At 35.7% G+C, this 20345-nt stretch overlaps 2 protein-coding genes across 3 annotated transcripts; one reads left to right on the top strand and one right to left on the bottom strand.

Moving 5' to 3' along the window:
- Positions 1–2694: 2694 nt before the first annotated feature.
- LOC118273944 (spermine oxidase) lies at positions 2695–11139 on the top strand. Of its 2 annotated transcripts, none has more exons than XM_035591220.2 (7): positions 2695–2773; positions 6116–6286; positions 6622–6834; positions 7041–7248; positions 7500–7696; positions 8990–9364; positions 9696–11139. In XM_035591220.2, the coding sequence occupies exons 2-7, from the start codon at positions 6123–6125 to the stop codon at positions 9949–9951; spliced, it is 1413 nt and encodes a 470-aa protein (XP_035447113.2). In that variant the 5' UTR covers positions 2695–2773; positions 6116–6122; the 3' UTR covers positions 9952–11139. The 2 variants fall into 2 exon arrangements, with proteins under 2 accessions (XP_035447113.2, XP_035447112.2); XM_035591219.2 differs by lacking the exon at positions 2695–2773 and adding an exon at positions 4778–4945.
- Positions 10280–20011, bottom strand: LOC118273942 (histone H4 transcription factor). Its single transcript, XM_035591218.2, has 7 exons — positions 19474–20011; positions 15048–15192; positions 14444–14685; positions 13731–13934; positions 13024–13244; positions 12388–12693; positions 10280–11868 (listed from the first exon to the last, which is right to left on the bottom strand). The coding sequence occupies exons 1-7, from the start codon at positions 19708–19710 to the stop codon at positions 11508–11510; spliced, it is 1716 nt and encodes a 571-aa protein (XP_035447111.2). The 5' UTR covers positions 19711–20011; the 3' UTR covers positions 10280–11507.
- Positions 20012–20345: the final 334 nt, after the last annotated feature.

Below are 20345 nucleotides of genomic sequence, written 5' to 3' on the forward strand. Positions count from 1 at the left end.
ATGGATTGTGTTGTTGGTATAATAAATTAGCGGTATTAACTAATCCTTTCGCCTAGTTTTGGATATTGATATATTTCGTTTTAGCTGTCTCGAATTTTGACATAACTAACTTTGCTAGTCCATGATAAAAGCGTCTGCTGATTATTCATCTGTCATTACTTCATCTAATGGTCATTTACAGATGACTATTCATATGAATTGTATGTTTACTTGACTCTGTTCTTACCAGGACTTTTCTTAATCTAGACGTGCTTGCTTTCATTTATTCGTGACTATTTCTACTATAATACGACTTTAATAAATTGAACGCCGTAGGAAGGCAAATCCTCCGCTAACGTCGGTCACCGGTGACCGACGTTAGCGGAGGATTTGCCTTCAACAGTTTTCTATTGGCAGTCAAACTCTTAAACAACTCTTTCTTTAACACCATTGTCTTAAAAGAAATCTTACAAAAATACGTTACAGTACACCGACGAGGAACCTGGTTCCTTCCGAGCCCACCTATGGCACGTGCACACCTGTCGTGCAGGTGTACAACGTATCAAATTAACACAAAAAATATCTAGCGCCTGCACAGCGCCTTCAAGACTGCGTTTGCGACGCAACAGGAAAACGGTTACCAAATGGCGCGAAGAATTATAAAATTTGATAAAAAAATGTAGGAAAAATACTAAATAGTTAAGAAGAAAAGTAAAGGCAGTTAGATAATTCATTAAAAATGCAATGTCGGTTGGTCCAGAAGTTCTGCAGTTTTTTTTTTGTGTCGAAGAACGATCCAAGAACTTTTTCAATGCACGCTTCAAAAAGTCATGCAAGTTAATATTTTTCTTCACACTCTTACTTAAATATTTTAGTTCTGGCTTCCTTCAATTTCCGTCGATGTAAACTGGCTTAATTTAAAGTGACTCACACGTAGTGATCTATATTATAATGGCTATGTATATCTGAACTTATTTTGGATTGGAATGCATTATTATTCCGAGGACATTACATTTAATTTGCATTAAACCTATAGATTTACTTCTGATTAAGTCAAATGGCTTAATCTTGAATTTATTCAGTCGACCAAACAAATCGTGAAATATGAACTTGAAGGCATTTGTTTATTTAGATATTGTGAAGTTTTAGGAGAACCGTCACTAGACCTCTGAACTACCCGAGCTACCTAGCGGGTTACCGGGGCCAGTTCAAAAATAGGAGTAAGAACGCGGTGGTTTTTGGTCAGTAAGAGTCTAACATCCCCTCTCGCATCGCCCAAGGCGGGCATTGGATGATTTTCTCCCCTCAAAAAAAATCTGTAAACTATTCATTGTCACTAACATTGATTTTTAAACGACAAATGGACGAATGAAATAATATTTACTGCGATATCATCCACACCGAAGACATAACAAAGTCATCATTCAAGAAAGCTTCTGAGGTCGATATCCATATTTTATGTTAAGAAATTCTCATCGCCAATCACTGTTACATTTTACTGCCTCACAACTCATAACTTTTAAACCCTTTAAACTCGATATAAAACGCCATAATATCGCACTGTGGGAAAGAAGCTCTGTTCAGACCGCAGACGACAATAGAGTAACGGGATATTAAAATATTATGTTTACCAGTCGATGTGTCCACGCCACAGAAGTATACTGTTACTGGCAAACTTACAAGTCCTTGATACAGGTCTTTAGCATCGATGTTGCAAAGATTTTAATAATAATGAGACTTTAAGAAATTAACTGAGTTAAGACGTCTTGCTCGTATTGTGGAAATGCAAATTGAATCGTCACGCAATGTCGAGATTGACAAATTTGTTAACACCATGTCAGTTTAAAAAATTATATTGTCACTCAATGTCGAGATTTGTTAAAATAAGAAACGTGGTCCTTTGGTACAAAAAGGACCAATTTTTAATCGTCTCTAATTTCTGTTGTCCATACCAAAATGTCCTCAAAAATTCGAATAAACCACACAAACATTGACAAAAGAACCATTACGTAACCGTATTCATTACAAATTCGTCTTACTTGGAACTATGTGTAAAATTTCATTCATAAAACTTGCAATAATAAAATAATAATATCGAGTTTCAAATGTTTGCAGTTTGCAACTGTAGTAAGTAGGAAGATCAGGTATCAATCATTTCAATAAGGACTTAAATAGTTTGTCTGTACGTAATTATAATAATAAAGACATATGACGCGTAATGTGATGTTAACTTTTATGTATTTTTTACCGTTTTGGATACTTTCATTAAAGTAGATATACCTTTTGTTTCAATCTGCTTAACACATTGAACGCCGTGGTAGTCACCGGTGAGCGAACGTTAGCAGAGGATTTGCCTTCAACAGTTTTCTATTGGCAGTCAAAGACTTAACCTGTTAAGAAAGATAAGTGTGTATGCGTATTGTTAATACGTTAGTTTAATTAATTGTTTTTAGAACTAAACCACAACAAAATACGCGGAAATATTATCCAATATGAGATGACTTTTTATCAATACACGATGTTGACAAAAGAGGACCTCGATAAAAGGACCACTAACTTTTTCAAAGTAATACTTTGATCTCAATTTCGTTGGCGATAAGGACCATTTTAGGAAGACCTAGTAACCTATTTAAAGCCACCTCTCGCCTGAAGTTAGTCTTTATACAAAAACTGTTATGGTTCCAAGGTTAAATCTATTGTGTGTCGGTTGGTTAAACGTAGATGTTTGATCAGTGTCAAATGTGATTGTGCTTAGTTAGGGAGTTACATTATCCCGGCTACAGGGTTTAATAAAGTAAGTTTTTCTTTTTATTAAGAACATTAAAACTTTGGGAGTTTCTCCTAAAGACATATCAAAGGTGACTGAGTTCAATAAAGCACGTTTTCTTTTTATAAACAAATTTTTAAACTTTGGGAGTTTCTCTTAAAGATGAAGTTTGAATCGAAATATAATTATGTATTTAGTGTACTGGGAACTGGCATCGGAATATTAACGCATTTTTTTTTAGGTGCCTGACTGTTGCTAGGTTTATATTAGAGATTGTACATACCTATTCTTTCTTCATTATTTATGCTATTATGTTTTATAGAGACAAAATACTTTTTAGAAATATTCCTTCGAGTTATTTATTGCCCAAGTATGTGTCCTTTTGCTTACTCTTTAAGTAACAATCTAATCCTAAAACGATCACCGGTTGACAAAGTGTCAAAAAGAAATGGTCCTTTTAATCAGTGATAGGTAAGTACCTACTCTTTACATATGAATACATAAGACCTCACCTACCCTGAGAAGTACCTAGCTAATTCCCAGTCATTGATTCAATAATAACATTATGTATTTACTTGTCTACTTACCAGTGTTCCAGGAAAGTAACTAGTAGTGTTGTTGTAGTAGTAACACGTTACATAAGCGACAGAGGACGTTGTCCGCTCGTCAAGCAAAAACTTGCATCTTTTGTAGAGACAATATGAGTTACAGTTCTATAGGATAGGCTTGATAAACTGTGCTAGTAACGCCCGAATACAGAAATGCTACTCAATTTTAAGTTGTACTTAAATATCGTGCTATCTCTGTTATTTTATGAAGAATTGATAGTGACAGAACTATGAGAGCGTCTTAAAATTGAGTAAGTAAGTCTTCTTAAAAGATATGACAAGTAAAGAGTTCATGATAAACGATGAAATTACCTAGCAATTATTTAAAGTAGTACCAAAGGACCAATTTTCGGAAATAAGAATTTTGTTTAGCCTGTATTTTATAATAATGGTTAGTTAGTGTACAAAGTCCTGCTTTCCCTTTTGGTCTTGTTGTACCCGTTTAAACACCACTTAGAGAACTTTATGGGATAGGCCAGCAAACGAGCAGACGGATCACCTGATGGTAAGCAATCGCCACCCATGGACATGATGGACCCACAATCTTTCGTCATGGTAACTTCATTCAATATGAATCAAATTTTAACAGAACCATTTTTTGTTTCTTATAAATTAAAATAACAAATTAATTTCTATTTCCCCCAATACTATCCGTATAAAAGACCAAAAGCATGGCGAGTCTAGCAGTCGGTCGCGTGTCACAGGGATGGGTCTAAGAATGCCGCGGATCCTGTTAGCAGTCGCTCTACCAAGCTCTGTTACATACGCCTAGTGGAGTAAGCAATAGGTACCTACTTACTAACTAAATGGCAATTGTGTGTAGCTATAGCTTGTATGAAGCCTATTAAGGGGTAGAAAACTATAGATCTATTATAATGTCAATGTTTGAGAGCTCCCACTCGAAAAGCAGGAGTAGGAATGGGGTGGGTTTTAGTCAGTAAAATGATGAACGTAGAAACGTATATTATCACTAGTATTTATTTGATCGATATGAACGCTTTTTTAACGTGTGTCGAAATAGGTCTCTTGCAAATGGGGTCAAAATCAATCTAAATATTATTGAACCATTTCACCAATGATTTACAGGGTGTAAGCGGAACGCACCCAAACACCGCAACCTGTTGCGGTAAAAACGAGTTAGTCAAAAACACTCCCTCTCGCCTTTACCACCGCGGGAGAAAATAATTCATGATAATATTCCTTCCTCAAAAAACTAATACAATCAAATGAGGCCTAGGTAAGAACTTAATATCACCTAGGTAATTCAGATACCGAAACAAGAAAAACTCGTTCCAAATACAACCACAAAATTCCACCATTACCGCCAAATTACATGCTAATTAGATACTTCCAAATAGTGTAATTTTATTCAGAATGATATTCATTCAGTCCAACGAACATCGAACAAAGCTATTGACGAAAAATTGATAACGTGTCACATAAGATCGTGATCCGACGATTGTTACGTAATAATGTGTAATAAAATAACATGAGAGTATGAGATATCGAATGAATAAACAGATGAAACTTTAGTTTATATCTAGCTGTGTTGTGATATAGACAAGGGAATTTATTAATTCGCAAAAGTGGCGTAAGTAGTTCTGCCTAATGTCATTTAAAAATGTTGTTTTATTTATTTTTGATTTGTAAATGGAATTAGAATTCAATTTGAATGTGGAATGGAATGCGTTTTTGGTCTTTTAATTCTTTTTTTTATTTGTTTTTAAATGTTGTGAGCGTAATATTTTGTGTTTTTCGGACTTTTTAGTTAACAAATAATGCCTAAGAAGATATTTCGAATCGCTGATTAACCTAATTAAAAAACAGTTGTGAATATTAAAATTCAAATTAAACTTATCTTGTTTATTTACTTAGTTATTAAGCAAATTCTAAGTTGATGGCGGCATTTATAGGTTAACTTATATTTTCGTATCTGACAATAATGACCTTGTTAAGATCAAGGTAAAATCGAATGCTTACTTAAGAGTTTATTTACCAACTTCGTATTGAATTTTAAGAGTTAGCCAATTATTTTACTTTGGTAAATTAAATACGTAGGTCGGTACTTATAAACAATGATATTAAAAATAACTGATAGCGCGAATAAAAAACAAAGATTTCTAAAGTAATTTTTCTACATTGTAACTAACATGTAGGTATTTGTTTACTTTCCCCAATAATTAAATTGTGTTGTGTCAACCCGTTAAAGTCATAGGTAAAGGAAAATAAGTCTGACAATAGTTTAGAAATAATTAATGAACGAAACAGAAAGATCTATAGATACGTATTTACGTAAGGCGAGAGTGTCAGACTCTGACTGACTAAAAACCCACCCCGTTCCTACTCCTGCATAAAGCCGGAGCCGCGGTAACCCCATAGGTTGTCCATAGCTCTGAATAGATACGCACCGTCCTGTATCTATCTTCCTTCATCACTATTGGATGCCATGGCACACACAGATAATTCCAAAAAAATCGGTTGTTCTACCAAGTCCAAGAAAGTTTATCAGGCGCAGCAACGATTACCTACTGATGTTCTCTCTTAATATCTCCTAGAAGGGATTGGATGGATGAACCTGCTAACTGTATCGGCTCGCTCACCCTCCACATAAACCCTCAAATATCTATCTATACCCATAGAACATTTAGATAAAGATAAGTTCAAACTAAGCACAAAATGCCTTTGTCATTCCTATCCATATCTATACTTCATACAATATTATTATAATGGGTCTCTTATTGGTTCTTATCTCTAATTCCAGGCGAATAATGGACGTAATTGTAATTGGCTGCGGGGCAGCGGGCATCGCGGCTATGAGGAAGCTGCATGATGCTGGTCTGCAAGTCCTCGGCCTTGAGGCTGGAGACAGGATCGGCGGCAGGATCTTGACTGTCGAATTTGGCGGAAAACCTATTGACATTGGGGCTGCTTGGTAAGTGCCTATTTAATAAGTTGGAAAATGATAGGTTTTTCTGTTATTTTAGCAACCTTTTTAAAATTTTTGGCAGATATAGTAAAGACCACTAACAGCTTTTTGCAAATAATCGGTCCTATTAAATTTCAGTTCTAGGTTGCCACTATACTAAAAATTTGGACATCAAGGATTTGAAACACGTGATCATCTTTATTAATACCATTTTTGTACCAAAAACTGCTTTTACTCCACTCCAAAGTCCTAACTTTTAATCAAAACTTCTGGCCCTATAACCAAATTACATATTTGGTATATTTGGTCTTTAACTAACTCCTTTCTCTAAATAATTCAAGGTGCCACGGCGAGAAAGACAACGTGGTCTTCGACATCGCGAACCCATTAGGTCTTCTAGGCAGATCACCACCAGAAACCAACTGGTACCTCTTGTCTAATGGCGAGCTGGTGCCGGAGGACAAAGCTGGTGAGATCTTGAAGGCCCTGGATAACGAGTTGGAGACTGCTGACAAACGAGCCCATAAGTCCATCTCGCAGCATGTTAGAAGCGCGTAAGTTAGGACCTATTACTTTTAAAATGGTCTTTTCGGGGATTTTGATGGTTAACTACTAGTTACTAGGCATTGTGAAAAAATCTGATATCTTCTAAAACAATATTTGCTGAAGACATTTAAGATAAGATGAACCTTACCAACTTTCGTCCCAAAGGACCAAATTCAGAAATTTCGCTCTTATATTTAAATTCTCCTCATTTCAGAGCCAACACCAATGCCACACTGAAGAAGGAACCTCAATTAGCAATTCCGTTCATAGAATGGTATGAGAGGAACAACCACGTACAAGGACAAGAGGACCAAAAGCAAGGGAAATCCTTGCGCTGTCTTGAGGAGTTCTGGCTTAGTGAGGGTGATGCTTTCCTAACCTGGAAGGGAAGAGGGTACAAAACCATTCTGGATGTTTTAATGGTGAGTACTCAATCTTATAGTCATCTATTGCTAAACCCAATCCGAATCTTAACTGTCCCTCATAAGCTTGAAGTTTCCTTGGCACAAATCATCAAATCTTCATAGCCCGAGTGAATACATTGCTTAAGCCGCATCATCACTTACCATCAGACGAGATAGCGGCCAAACGTCAACCCATCAAATGTAAAAAAAAATCTAATTATTTTGTGACCACATCAAACAATACTAATACGTTTCCTTTACTTTTCCAGAACAAATACCCTGATCCTTCCAAAGAGATCCCTCTACAGATCCTCTTGAACAAGGAAGTGGAGAACATTCGGTGGGGTATCACTCAACTTGGCATTGACCCAACTAACCCAATGGTACAAGTCAAGTGCAAGGACGGAAGCCTGTACGCAGCCAAGAGTGTCATTGTTACCATGTCTGTTGGCGTTTTGCAGGAGAGGTGAGATATATTTGTAGCATTAAATAGGTACTAACACTGACTAATTGGACCGCGATATAAGTCCCGCTGCGCAAGATGTGCTTAGTTGTAGGCACATCTCTAGTAAGCTGATCTATATAACTTTCTTTGGATAATCAACACCAAAAAAGACAAGAGCATAAATAAATCTTATAAAGAGAGAGATGAGCACGAGAACTCATTGAAATAGTGTCTAGTAATATTGATCCAAAGGATCCAATACCCGCATTGAACAGTAGACAAAAAGATTCGTAGTTCAAATATTAGGTACTTGGGGAAATGACACAATTTCAATCACCACCCAGTTGTAATGTATGGTATGTGCAACGACCTCTTTGTAAAACATTTAAAACGAAAATACCGCCACTTACCATCATTTCTTGATTTATCATCCATTAGGCGCTAAGCGCTATTTCAGTTAACACTTCTAAGTAAACGAAATTAACGTCGGTACAGAGACGGACTCTCTATTTTTGGGCGGTTGGGCCCCTCCAGATTCAACTGACCGATTAGGTTTGATTTACATTTCAATCCGACGATATTAGATATCTTTTATTAAAATATTTTTTTATGGAATAAGTGGCAAACGAGCAGACGAGTCACCTGATGGTAAACAATCAGCGCCGCACGTGGACACCCGCAACACCAATTCTAAATTCAATTTATAATCAAATTGAAAGTATACAGATGTTACAAATTAATTTTAGACTATCATGGTTGACAAGAGTTATAATTAAATAATTAATTAATTTAATAATTATGTTAATACTTTTGTGGCCCAATACCTTTGGGGCCCTGAGTCATGCAGATCCGACCCTGGTCTGTAATGTAGAGCGTCATAACAGTTTAATGTTTGCGGGCTAGACATATTATTTCCGTTGCACATCTATTTATAGGTCATTCAACAGATGTTTTAGTACTAGTTACAATGTGAAACACAGTTACACAAATGGAGGAGTATTTTCAAAAAGTGTTAAGTCAAAATCAAAGTCAAGTCATTTATTCGAATTAAACCATAAAAAAGTTCTTCTGAAATGTTAAAAAATAAAGTATTAAATAAGTCTGTCAGTCTGTCCGTCAGTGAACCTAGCTTCAACATCGCAAGTAAGTAGTTCCAAAGTGTAGTTTCGAATGGAGATGAACGAGCAAGAAACTCTATTCGTCACACTTGGAAAATATACATGTTTATTATTTTTCTGATAAGGATTTTTAGGACAAATAAAAACAAGTTGGTACATTATTTACAACAATAATCAAACATAATTTTTTTTTCAGACACGAGACCCTATTCTACCCACAGCTACCATCATCAAAAGTGAACACAATCAAAAACATGACCATGACAGTTCTGGACAAGATCTATGTAGAATATGAAAAGCCATGGTGGCCTAAAACACCTTCAAAGTTCTCTTTACTATGGCGAGATGAAGATAAGGCTCAATTTGGTGAAAATGAGAAATGGGTGACTGAGATTTACGGTTTCTGGACTGTGGATTCTCATCCAAATGTCCTACTGACTTGGATACATGGTAGCGGTGCTGTGCAAATGGAGAAGAAAAGCGTCGAAGAAGTTCGCGCTGGCATCCAAAAGTTGCTTGATGTTGTCGTTAAGAAACGGTTCGATGTTTCACCTATTAAGGACATTTTGAGGTAAGCGTCTATTCTTTTATGTCTTAAGTCAACCGTTTATTTTTGGGTTTGCAGTTTTACATTCAGTACTTTGGTAGACACTAGGCATTTACAGATCGAATTCAAATCTATTTCCTAAGTCAAAGTCAAAGCATTCATTTTAAATAATCGTCAATTAGGCTTTTTTGAAACGTCAAAAGGCACTTTTGAAACGTCAAATTGAATTGTCCGTCAGGCTGTCTATCAGTGAAGCTAGGTTCTCGGTAACCTGCACATAAAAGTTCTATCAAACAAATCTAACTAAAATCTACTCCACAATCTAACAAGTAAACATTATATATTTCACTTTTAGGACACAATGGGCCACCAATCCTTTAGCAAGAGGAACCTACGCTTACCGTACCGTCGCCTTAGAAGAGAGTGGTCAAGAAGGAGGCGCCATAGTTCTATCAGAGCCTCTCTGCCATCCAAACAAGTTCCCTGTAGTCTGCTTCGCGGGAGAAGCCACGTCTCACCACAAACATTGGGATGTCCACGGAGCAGTAGAATCCGGATTCAGAGAGGCTGACCGACTGATCGAAACTTTCAAGGAGTTTGGATTTAAATAATTATTTCGTAATGGAGTTTAGAAGATAGTTTTGCACATATTTTTTATTTATTGTGACAATAATCTCCTTTAATCTCCGAAGGATTAGGCAGAGGTGCACATTATGGCATGTAATGCCACTGTACAATGTGCATCCACTTTTCACAATTTATGTTGTTCCATGTAATAGGTGGTGAGGCTTATTGCCATATGTGCCCGATATTTTTTTATCTTTGTTTTATAATAAAAAGAATAACTAAGTGCAAAATTATCTTCAAACCACATTATATTGACTACGCAAACATTTTGATGTTTTATATGCTTTTTTTGTTAAAATAAAATGCAAAATAAAAAATATAGTTTTATTTGAATATCACTTTACATAAAATTGTTCTGACAAATCATTTTTATAAGACATTCAACGTTAACATTAATAATCACATTATCAGTAAATAGTCACACCTTGTGAGGTTAAATGGTCAAAAAGTATCTATAGATTAACATCACTTGAATAAGTACTAATGCACCTACAACAAAGTATAATAAAAAAAGATACACTTAATCTATCATTAAAATATACAAATCTTCTTATATATACAAACATGGCGTGATGCATATGATTATGATGGTGTTAATATATAGCATTTGTAATCAAATATTATAAGTTACTCTAATAGGGTTTCATTACATACTTAAGAAAAGATGGCTTGCGGTTTAGTGAGAATATAGGAGTTATTGACTTCCCCGTTTCTGATCTTCAAATACCCAATCCCTTTAATCCAGCAGGGTACGGGTTATTAATGATAATATTCTTTTTGTCACTTTTAATTCATTCCCGATTATAGACAGCATGATCTAACAAATGCGTTGTTTAAAAGAGGTTGAGCACCCCTAACTAACCGATCCCCAAGATATCCTCATTCATTAAGAATAAATAAATGTAATTAAGAAACTCAAGACTCTGCCTGTAATTTAGCCTGGCTAGAGGCCTGACTGATGAAATTAACGTGACACAACTTTCTACTTAACCTCGGGGCCCCTAGGCCGTTGCCACTTGGGGCCTGTCTATCCAGAGTCCGGCCCTGTACTACTCAAATCCCTTTGATATACAACGTCATAATTATACTTATTATCATAAGCGTATCGTTACAATTATCAACTATTCTCACAATACACATCTCATACAAAATGTGAAAAGGCAAATACTGTTTCTAACAATATTTACAACATATTATGTTTAAAGGTAATTTCGCATAACTGTTTGACGAGGTAACTCGACTAGTTTCAAGCTACAATAGGGGCTCATGTTCAAGAGCAACATTGTGCGACATACGATGCTTTTTTAATGGAACACGCCACCGGTAAACGAGCAGACGTATCACCTGATGGTAAGCAATCGCCGCTGCCCATGGACAATTGAAACACCAAAGGCGTTACATGCTGCGACTGTCCTGCAATCATCTAAAGTATGAGTCCCTAGCGTGGCTTGAAACTAGTCGAGTCACATAACGAGTAAATCGTTAAACTAATTAATTCATAATGTCTCACTAGAGTTGTAATACAAAAATAATTAGAACATCAAACCTCCTTTTCCAGCTTCGGTATAACAGAATTAATCAGCTCACTACTGATGATGTTACCTTCTTCGTCTACATCACACATCATTATTTCCACATTATCATCACGGATAGGTTTCGTATCAACCTCCATTTCATCACCGTGATCATCATCCTGTTTAATATCATCATTCTTTAGTGTGATCTCGAAACTTCTTGGTGTAGTAGCCGTAGCATTGGCTACTTGTTTTAACTTAAACTGTATGTTGGTTAGAACTATTTTCTTCGGACTTGTGTAGCCATCCATGATCTTTTTTGATACTTCCAATGATTCGTATCGTGTTGTCGTCAGTCTGTACAGTCCATCCTCGCATAGCTGGTATCTGGAAATGACGTAATAAGATGTGTAATGAGAGTGAGAGTGGTGTATATATAAGTTTTTTGGCGCCGTTGCTACTTTATGTGTATCCCCATCCCTCTGTAACCTGGCGCCCTAGACACAGTTGCCTTAGAGATTATACGGTTCTGACCTCTGCTCTTCCCGCGGGTGCTATTTCTTTATCTGTTAAGGGCGCATTCCAATAACCTACCGATCGGTAGATTTGCCTACCAGCGGTAGAATTTTGACATTTTGTATGGAGCTTATGTCAAAATTCTCTGGACAATAGGTCTGTTTTGGACAACAGTGTAACACTTGCGTTGTGTTTCGTTGTGTGATTGAGGTTAGTTTCCCAATCCTCGATTCCCCAACAGCCCTTAAATTCCTAACCCCCAAAAGGCCGGCAACGCTTGTAACGCCTCTAATGTTTCGGGTGTCTATGGGCGGCGGCGATTGCTTACCATCAGGTGATCCGTCTGCTCGTTTACCGGCTTATACCATAAAAAAAAAGATAGAACCTCACCTAAATCTGCTATGTCCAAAGGACCACTGTGCACCGTGTTCCTTCACCAAATGCATAGTTAACGCATTCCCTGTAGTAAATATTTTCATTTTTTTCTCCGAACACATGTGACATACATATTTCCTCGCAGATCTTCTCACTTTCCTTTCCTTACTGTCCGAATCTGATTCAGAATCTCCATCTCTGTCAGAAGATATTTCTTTGTCAGAAGTTACTTCAGACTTGATCTTCTTTGATCTCGCTTTTTTCTTTTTCTTCTTGTGTTGTGTTTTTATATGTTGTAGGAGATCCCATCTTCTTATCGCTCTGTGGAGTTGATGTTAGATGATAAGTACATATTTTTCCAAATAAAAAAGAATAGGTTCTATGTTTGTATGATTGTTTTATTTGTGTGTCTCTTATGTAAAAAACCGTGCCCCACACTAGGAGTTTCTCCTGTGTCGTAGGCGAATTTACAAACATACACCCAGACCCGAAATAACAAGATGTGGATCACACAAAGATTTGCTCCATGAGGGAACCGAACCCACTACACAATGCGTGGCAGCCGGTTGCACAGCCACCGCGCCAACCATGCAATCAAATCCTAGTGTCGAGCAACGTTTTTAAAGAACAAAAACTATCACAAAAACTTACTTATAAGGACAATGGGGGCACGCATGGGTAGCAGCTTCCTTCCTCGACAGATGGCGGTAGCGGACATGGTTGGCGAGCGCAGCGGGAGACGTGGCCGACATGTCGCACAGACTGCACGCATATATAGATATATGTCCCCTCGTATGCTCGGCTAGTAAGTACTCCGTAGCACATCTAGTACCACACAGCTCGCAAATGAAGATAGAATTTTGTGTCACATTCTGGAATAGAATTCAATGAATTATTGATTTTATTAAAAGTCAAAATTCAAAAAAGTCAGTCCTCTAGTGAAGCTATTTGCTTTTCCAAAGTGTAGATTCCTATTGAGAAGAACGATCAAGAAACTCCATAGGTTACTCTTTTTCAATTAAATTCACAATAACATGGCATGGCGTAACCCACTAGGCAAAATGTAGTGGATTTATATGACAGTACCTTATCTCAATTTGTGGAACTGGGAACATCACGCGTCTTTGAAGACGTTGATAAAAGATCCAGTCTACAATTCTACAATTCACGGTTTACTCACGTAAATTAATGGAGAAAAGCTCCAGTAGTTTCGAGAGAGGCGCTTCATCATGGGCAGCGTGCGCAGACGCGGCGACGTCGCGCAGCCTACGGAAACGGTAGAGCTTTTCTCCATTAATAATATGTGAGTAAACCGTGTTTTTTAGTATGTCTCACGATAATAAAAATCTACAAATTACCTGTCTCCGCAAATGATCAGTAAGCTTTCTATTATTAGCAAAGTGATGTCCGCAGTGGTAGCAAGCAATCAGTCGCTCCCCTGTGTGACTCCGTACATGTGGTATGAGCATAGTCTTCCGAGGAAACTTGGCTCCACAACCAGCCCACGAACATATGTACTCTTCTGAGTAATTCGCATGAAGATTTACATGATCTATAAATGTCTGGAATTGAGAATGAGGGATTATTATTTGGTGTAGTGATATTTGAGGGTTTAATTTAAGGTGAGACTTAAACAAATATTTAAGGGCATGGGAGTATCTAGTTTAAAACATAGTATGTCTTTTGTGATTTCTCCCGCTCTGCCCGGCTTCTATTTGAATTGTCACAGCGTGATGTTTTATAGCGTATAACCTTTCTCAATTAAATGGACTACTCAACACAAAAACAATAATTTAATTCGGACCAGTAGATTCGGAGATTAGCGCGTTCAAACAAACAAACAAACATTCAGCTTTGTATCTTACTAATAATACTACAAATGTGAAAATTTGTGTGATTATGTGTATGTTTATTACTCAATCACGTCTAAATCGCTGAAGGGATGGGGATGAAATTTGAAACAGAGGGAGATCAAAGTTTGAAATAACACATAGGCTACTTTTTATTCCACGGGAACGCGTGCGAAGCCGCTGGAAGAAGCTAGTATAATAAAAAAACAATAAAAAGTTACCTGTATCGCAGTAAATTTCATATCACACTTAATCCACATACAAGTATAATCACTAACTTGCACCGGTATCTGATTTCGTTTACTGGAATCTTTCTTACAGCACTCCAGCTTGAGGGTAGCACGGCCATTGAAGCCGATTGCCAACAACTTGCCATGGTAAGCATGGTAGTTCATGTGACGGACCATTTCGTTGAAGTCCGATGTCTTATGGCCACAAACATCCCATAGGCAGACTAATTCAGCTGAAATTTGTATTTTATTTTGAAATATATTCTTTTATTAGTGCTTCAGTAAATTTTTCTTTAAGGAATAATGATGTGGATAGTTTCTCTAATAGTAATGAAATATAAATAGCATAATGTAACAAATATAGATAGAACTCTACATAGATCAGAAAAGTGACATAAAAATTTGTCAGAAAAAAATGGGGAAAAGGGACCAACATAGTGAAATCAAGTTCTGCATTAATATAAATCTTTAAAACTGGATCTTATCAAGAAATTAGCAATAACAAAAAACTTAAAAGTATTTTAGTACAAAAAGTACATACAGTAGAAAGACAGTCATTAGGTTATGTATGTATGTATGATTTAGTACAACTTACCGCTTGATTCTTTCTCTATAACATGCATGTCTGTAGCATGTTTCCTAACATGTTTCTGGTATACTTCGTAGTCTGTAAATGTCTTTTTGCATGTTGGCCATTCGCATTCCATTTGCAAGTTTGAAACACGCAGTTTGTGACGAGTCTGGAAATAAATAGATTATATTAATAAAATACATTATATTTTAACTGCAATAAAGTTAACAACTTCGCTGCGGCTCTTGCACCGGCGTGGGTTGCCTACCGGCCAACATAGATGAGTCAATGAACAATAAAGAAACTATGAACAAAAATGGCTTCTGACTAACTTTCATGATCAAGACAATGGCAGTGAACGTATGAGTGAATTGGTTGTATTAGTGTATTGGTTGTGAATAGTGTTGGGCAATGATAATATTCCGGTTAATATCATTTAGCTAATAATCGATTAAAAGCAGTTAATAGCCATTAATAGCCAATTTTGGCTGATAACCCTGCTATTAATGTTATTTTAGTGATTGAAAATTTCCCTTCATGGTTTTCAGGCTTAGGACTGTCAGATTAGACTTTATTTTCATCATCTTTCTTTATAGTAAATAATTGTGCAATTTAAAACTAATCTGGCCCATTTAAAAATTTTCAATCAGCTATTTACATAAATTTTTGGTAATTAGATTTTTTTTGTATTTAGTTTTTTTTTTGTTCCTAATCAGTCATTTATATATTTTTGTGTTTTTTTTCATTTTTAGTTGTTTTTTTTGTTTTTTTTCGTTTTTTGATGTTTTTTTTTTTCGTTTTAAGTTGTTTTTTTATTTGTTACTCAAAAATAATTTTCTGCCTAATCACTGCTAGAAACACTGGATTCTTCAAAACCTCCTATGTTTGGTACATCGATTGGATCGGACGCTAATGGATCTATTTCGTGTGTATTAAGAAGTACAGGTTCATTTAAATTCATGGATATTTCATCGCTTTCTGATGTCGGAGAGAAAGGTTCCAAATCCATGTGGAAATCACTTTCCGTATCTATACTTGGCGGTCTGTTTTCCAAATTCCAGTTGTGCGATATATACGTTATTTTTCCTGCTCGTTCAGTAGGCAGTTTATTTCTTTTTTTGTATGTACATCAGCTTGAGTACTAAACGTCCTTTCCGTAGCTGCTGACGTGTAAGGAGCTGATAAAATAGCAACTGCAATTTTATGAAGCTTAGTAGAACTGCAAATGCCCTTCCACCAGCTAAGAGCGTCTGTTTCTTCGACTTGAGACCAAATAAAGCGATTCTTCCAAAAGTTATCTTTTGCTTTGTAATCTGCTAATTCTTTCATGACGTTTATTTTTAAATGTTGGCCCAGTTCATAAATATATTGCATTGCTTTTATATCTTCTTCTGGATCCAACTCTATTCCATGTGAAGCAGGGTTGAGCAAATAAGCAGCCAAATGTATTGGTTCAATAGCCATTGCAGTCCGATTATCAATGAATTTTATAATAGTTTTTTTATTATCATTGTCAAGAACTGTAACGTCTGATAAAATAAAGTTGATTTGGGACCTTAAATTCTTGAATATGAGAAATACTTTGTCTATTTTAGATTTATCACCTTCTAATTTTTTTATAGCATCAGCAATCGGTTCTAAAATACATGAAATCTGTTTCAATAGGTCCCAAAATGATTCTTCTAGCAAGTTGCTCTTAACATCTGATGGAAGTTGTGCGGCTTTCTCGTCTATAGCTAATGTTTTCAATGCTATTTTTGTGTTCAGTAAGCTCCTCAGCAAGGTCAAATGACTACTCCATCTGGTTTTTACTGCGAGTTTGAGTGTTTCTCCAGAACCTTTTGTTTTCACTATGTCCTGAAGCAAGGAATTAAGAACTTGGTGGTTTTTGATAGAGTTCACAACTTTAGTTGCAGTGTTTATAACTTTTTCTATTACATTAATTTTAATAAAATCATGGCAAAGTAAATTTAGGATGTGAGCAGAGCACCCCAGTTTTGTGATGTGTGGGTGTTGTAATTTAACTAGTTGAAAAGCTTTTTGCATATTCTTCGCATTGTCTCCGATTAGAACGATGAATTTATTCTCATCAAATTGTTTCATGATTCGAATAATTTGTTCAGAAATATATTCTGCTGTATGACGTGATTGTTCAGTGGGTAAAGATTCCACAAAAACAGGTTCCGGTGTTGATAATATAAAATTTATAATACCTTCGTGACGTATATTACTCCATCCATCGCATTGTAAGTGTAAGTATTGGCTAAGGGTTACTTTCTCTGTTATTGACTGCTTCATTTCAGTGTAACAGTTTTCAAGAAGTGTGGTTGAAAGTGTTTTTCTTGATGGTATTTTATACGATGGGTTTAAATCATCAAAAAAATTCTGCCATAGAGTATGATGATGTAAAGATAAAGGACAGCGAGTCACGAATACTGCCTTTGCAAATTTCATGTTTAATCTTGATTTTTTTTCAGTCGTCATATCCATGTCACAAGAAACATTAGAATTAGTGGTTTGTGCTGTTGATGTCTGCTGATTTTCACTTAAAACTCTGTTTTGACTTAAATTTTGTCCTTGTTCTCGGTCTGTTGTCTGGGTAAAATTTGTGGTTGAAGTACTTTCCGATATATTACTTCTTATGTCAACTGGACATCTAAAACACTTGGTTAAATGTTGAGACATTCTTTTTAAATTAGCCTGTTTATAAACCTTATCACAGTGTTTACATTTCACAGATTTATCTGCCAAACGTTCATAATTATTCCACACGAGATTGTTCTTTGGTCTAACCATTTTATGATTTTACACACAAACCAGCAACACACGAACTTCTTCACCGAACTTATCAGTCGACGTACTGATTCCGGATTCCCTTGGCGTTTTTTATAGTATTGTATATCTCTAAATTAACAAAACTCAATATCCCGAAAAATGTACCTATTTATTTTATTATCAACGCTTTTTCAAATACGAATAGTGAAAACAGTGTTGCCACATCTACTGACTTATAGGTAGACCACCAACTTTGCCCTCAGCAGTGTTGTCAACCCTAATTTTAGAAAATTAGTAGAATATGTGACGAAAATCGGTAGAAGTTGGTAGATTCCAAGATTAAAAATAGGCAGATCTACCACCTTAATATAATAGGATTGTTTAGTTAAAAATACATATCGGCACGTCGTAATGCCACTGTGTTCACCCATTTTACCTGTCTACCAACTTAAGCCTCAAATCTACCTATTTTTCAAAATTTTCTAATGTGTCTTTTTATTTTCTTATTTTCATAATTTTTGACACATAAATGTATATGATTTGTAGCATTTGAGCTATTTGTTAGCATTACATCATAATATTGAGTTGAATTTGTTCATTCAAAACTTTTTAATAAGGATATGCTTAAGCACAAACAATAAATAAAATTATTATTATTTATGTATTTTTTATGACTACCTCGTTGGCCGAGTTGTTGCAAGTGCGACTGCCGGGCAAGGGGTCGAAGGCGAATTATTACTGGGTTTTTTTCGGCTTTTCTCAGTGGTAGCACGGAGTCCGAAAATGTGCCCGGTATATGGCAATAGGTTCACCACCTATAACATGGGACTTACAACGTAAATTGTGAAAAATGGGTGAACACAGTGGCATTACGACGTGCCGATATGTATTTTTAACTAAACAATTCTATTAAATTAAGGTGGTAGATCTACCTATTTTTAATCTTTGAATCTACCAATTTCTACCGATTTTCGTCACATATTTTACTAATTTTCTAAAATTAGGGATGACAACACTGAGTGAAAATAAATAAAAATAATTGAATCACACTGCGTACACACACCCAATTTATGTTTACGCCACAATTTTACAATAAAACAAAAAAAAAAAACATTTATTTAAAAAAAAAAAAAAGAAAAATGGGTGAACACAGTGGCATTACGACGTGCCGCTATGTATTTTTAACTAAACAATTCTATTAAATTAAGGTGGTAGATCTACCTATTTTTAATCTTTGAATCTACCAATTTCTACCGATTTTCGTCACATATTTTACTAATTTTCTAAAATTAGGGATGACAACACTGAGTGAAAATAAATAAAAATAATTGAATCACACTGCGTACACACACCCAATTTATGTTTACGCCACAATTTTACAATAAAACAAAAAAAAACATTTATTTTTCTAACTATACATTAATAGCAGGGTTATCATCCATTGCTAGGCTATTAATGGCTATTAATGGATTATTATCGATAATAACTCAAAGTAGCCGGCTATTTACCCAACACTAGTTGTGAAAATTTAAGTTGAATGGTCTTAATACATTATTTCATTTTGCATATTTTTTACACATTGAACATCGTTACGACTAAAGACGACAAACCTTAGAGAAGGATTTATTTTTAACAATTTTATGTTGGCAGTATCAGACTTAAAAAAACAACTTACCACAGGTTTAGGTTCTAAAACCGGTTCGTTGATGCCACTAGGCACTGTAGCGTCGTCTTCAGCCACTGCCAGCAAAAAGTTCTTTCTCGCAGCATGAGTTTGTATAATAAACTGTATATCGTTCTTATTTCCTAACGATAACTTCTCGGTGTCTTCGTTATTCTGTTGTTGCAACCATTCCATACATCGACGAACTTTTTGCTTACTGTCTTTACTATTGCCGGATTTCTCACCCATCTTTAATGTTTTTGAAGGAAACTAAATACGGCAACGATTAATTTATAATCTTCCTCCAACTTTTACCACAATCATCATGTATAGGCGCTAAAGAAATACATCATTGAAGTGACTGAAGCATTCACTTTTAAATCTTAGCCATTCTCAGAATAAATTGTAAAAAAAATTGATGATAGATAAAAGCAATTAAGGATTATTGCAATAATATGTGTTGGTTTCTCGAATAAATTATAATAACTTGAGATTTTAATAAAATAACGCGTCGTTTAGCAATTTGTATTATGAAATTTTGACGTAAGTGTCTGTTATTTATATTGACATTGACAACTGCATCAAAACACAGCTGACAGCCGGAAGCGCGGGAACAAGACAGGAACTGGACCTTCATGTCAAGTCTACAATCTATGATTAGCTATTTAGTCGATTAATTGAAACGAAAATTAAGTTTGAGAAGATAATTAAGGTTTGCACTTTGCACATCATGGTTGATTATGTGGTTGATTCTAATGGCGCGAACAAAGACGATGAAAAATGGTCTTTCTTCGCGAATCAATATTTTAACAAAGGAACCTACGGCATCTACTCCACCACTTTACTAATTAACTTTAAAGTTAGACTTGTCTGTATAATTTTGT

This window comes from Spodoptera frugiperda, chromosome 3 (assembly GCF_023101765.2).
Source record: "Spodoptera frugiperda isolate SF20-4 chromosome 3, AGI-APGP_CSIRO_Sfru_2.0, whole genome shotgun sequence".
Lineage (NCBI taxonomy): Eukaryota > Metazoa > Arthropoda > Insecta > Lepidoptera > Noctuidae > Spodoptera > Spodoptera frugiperda.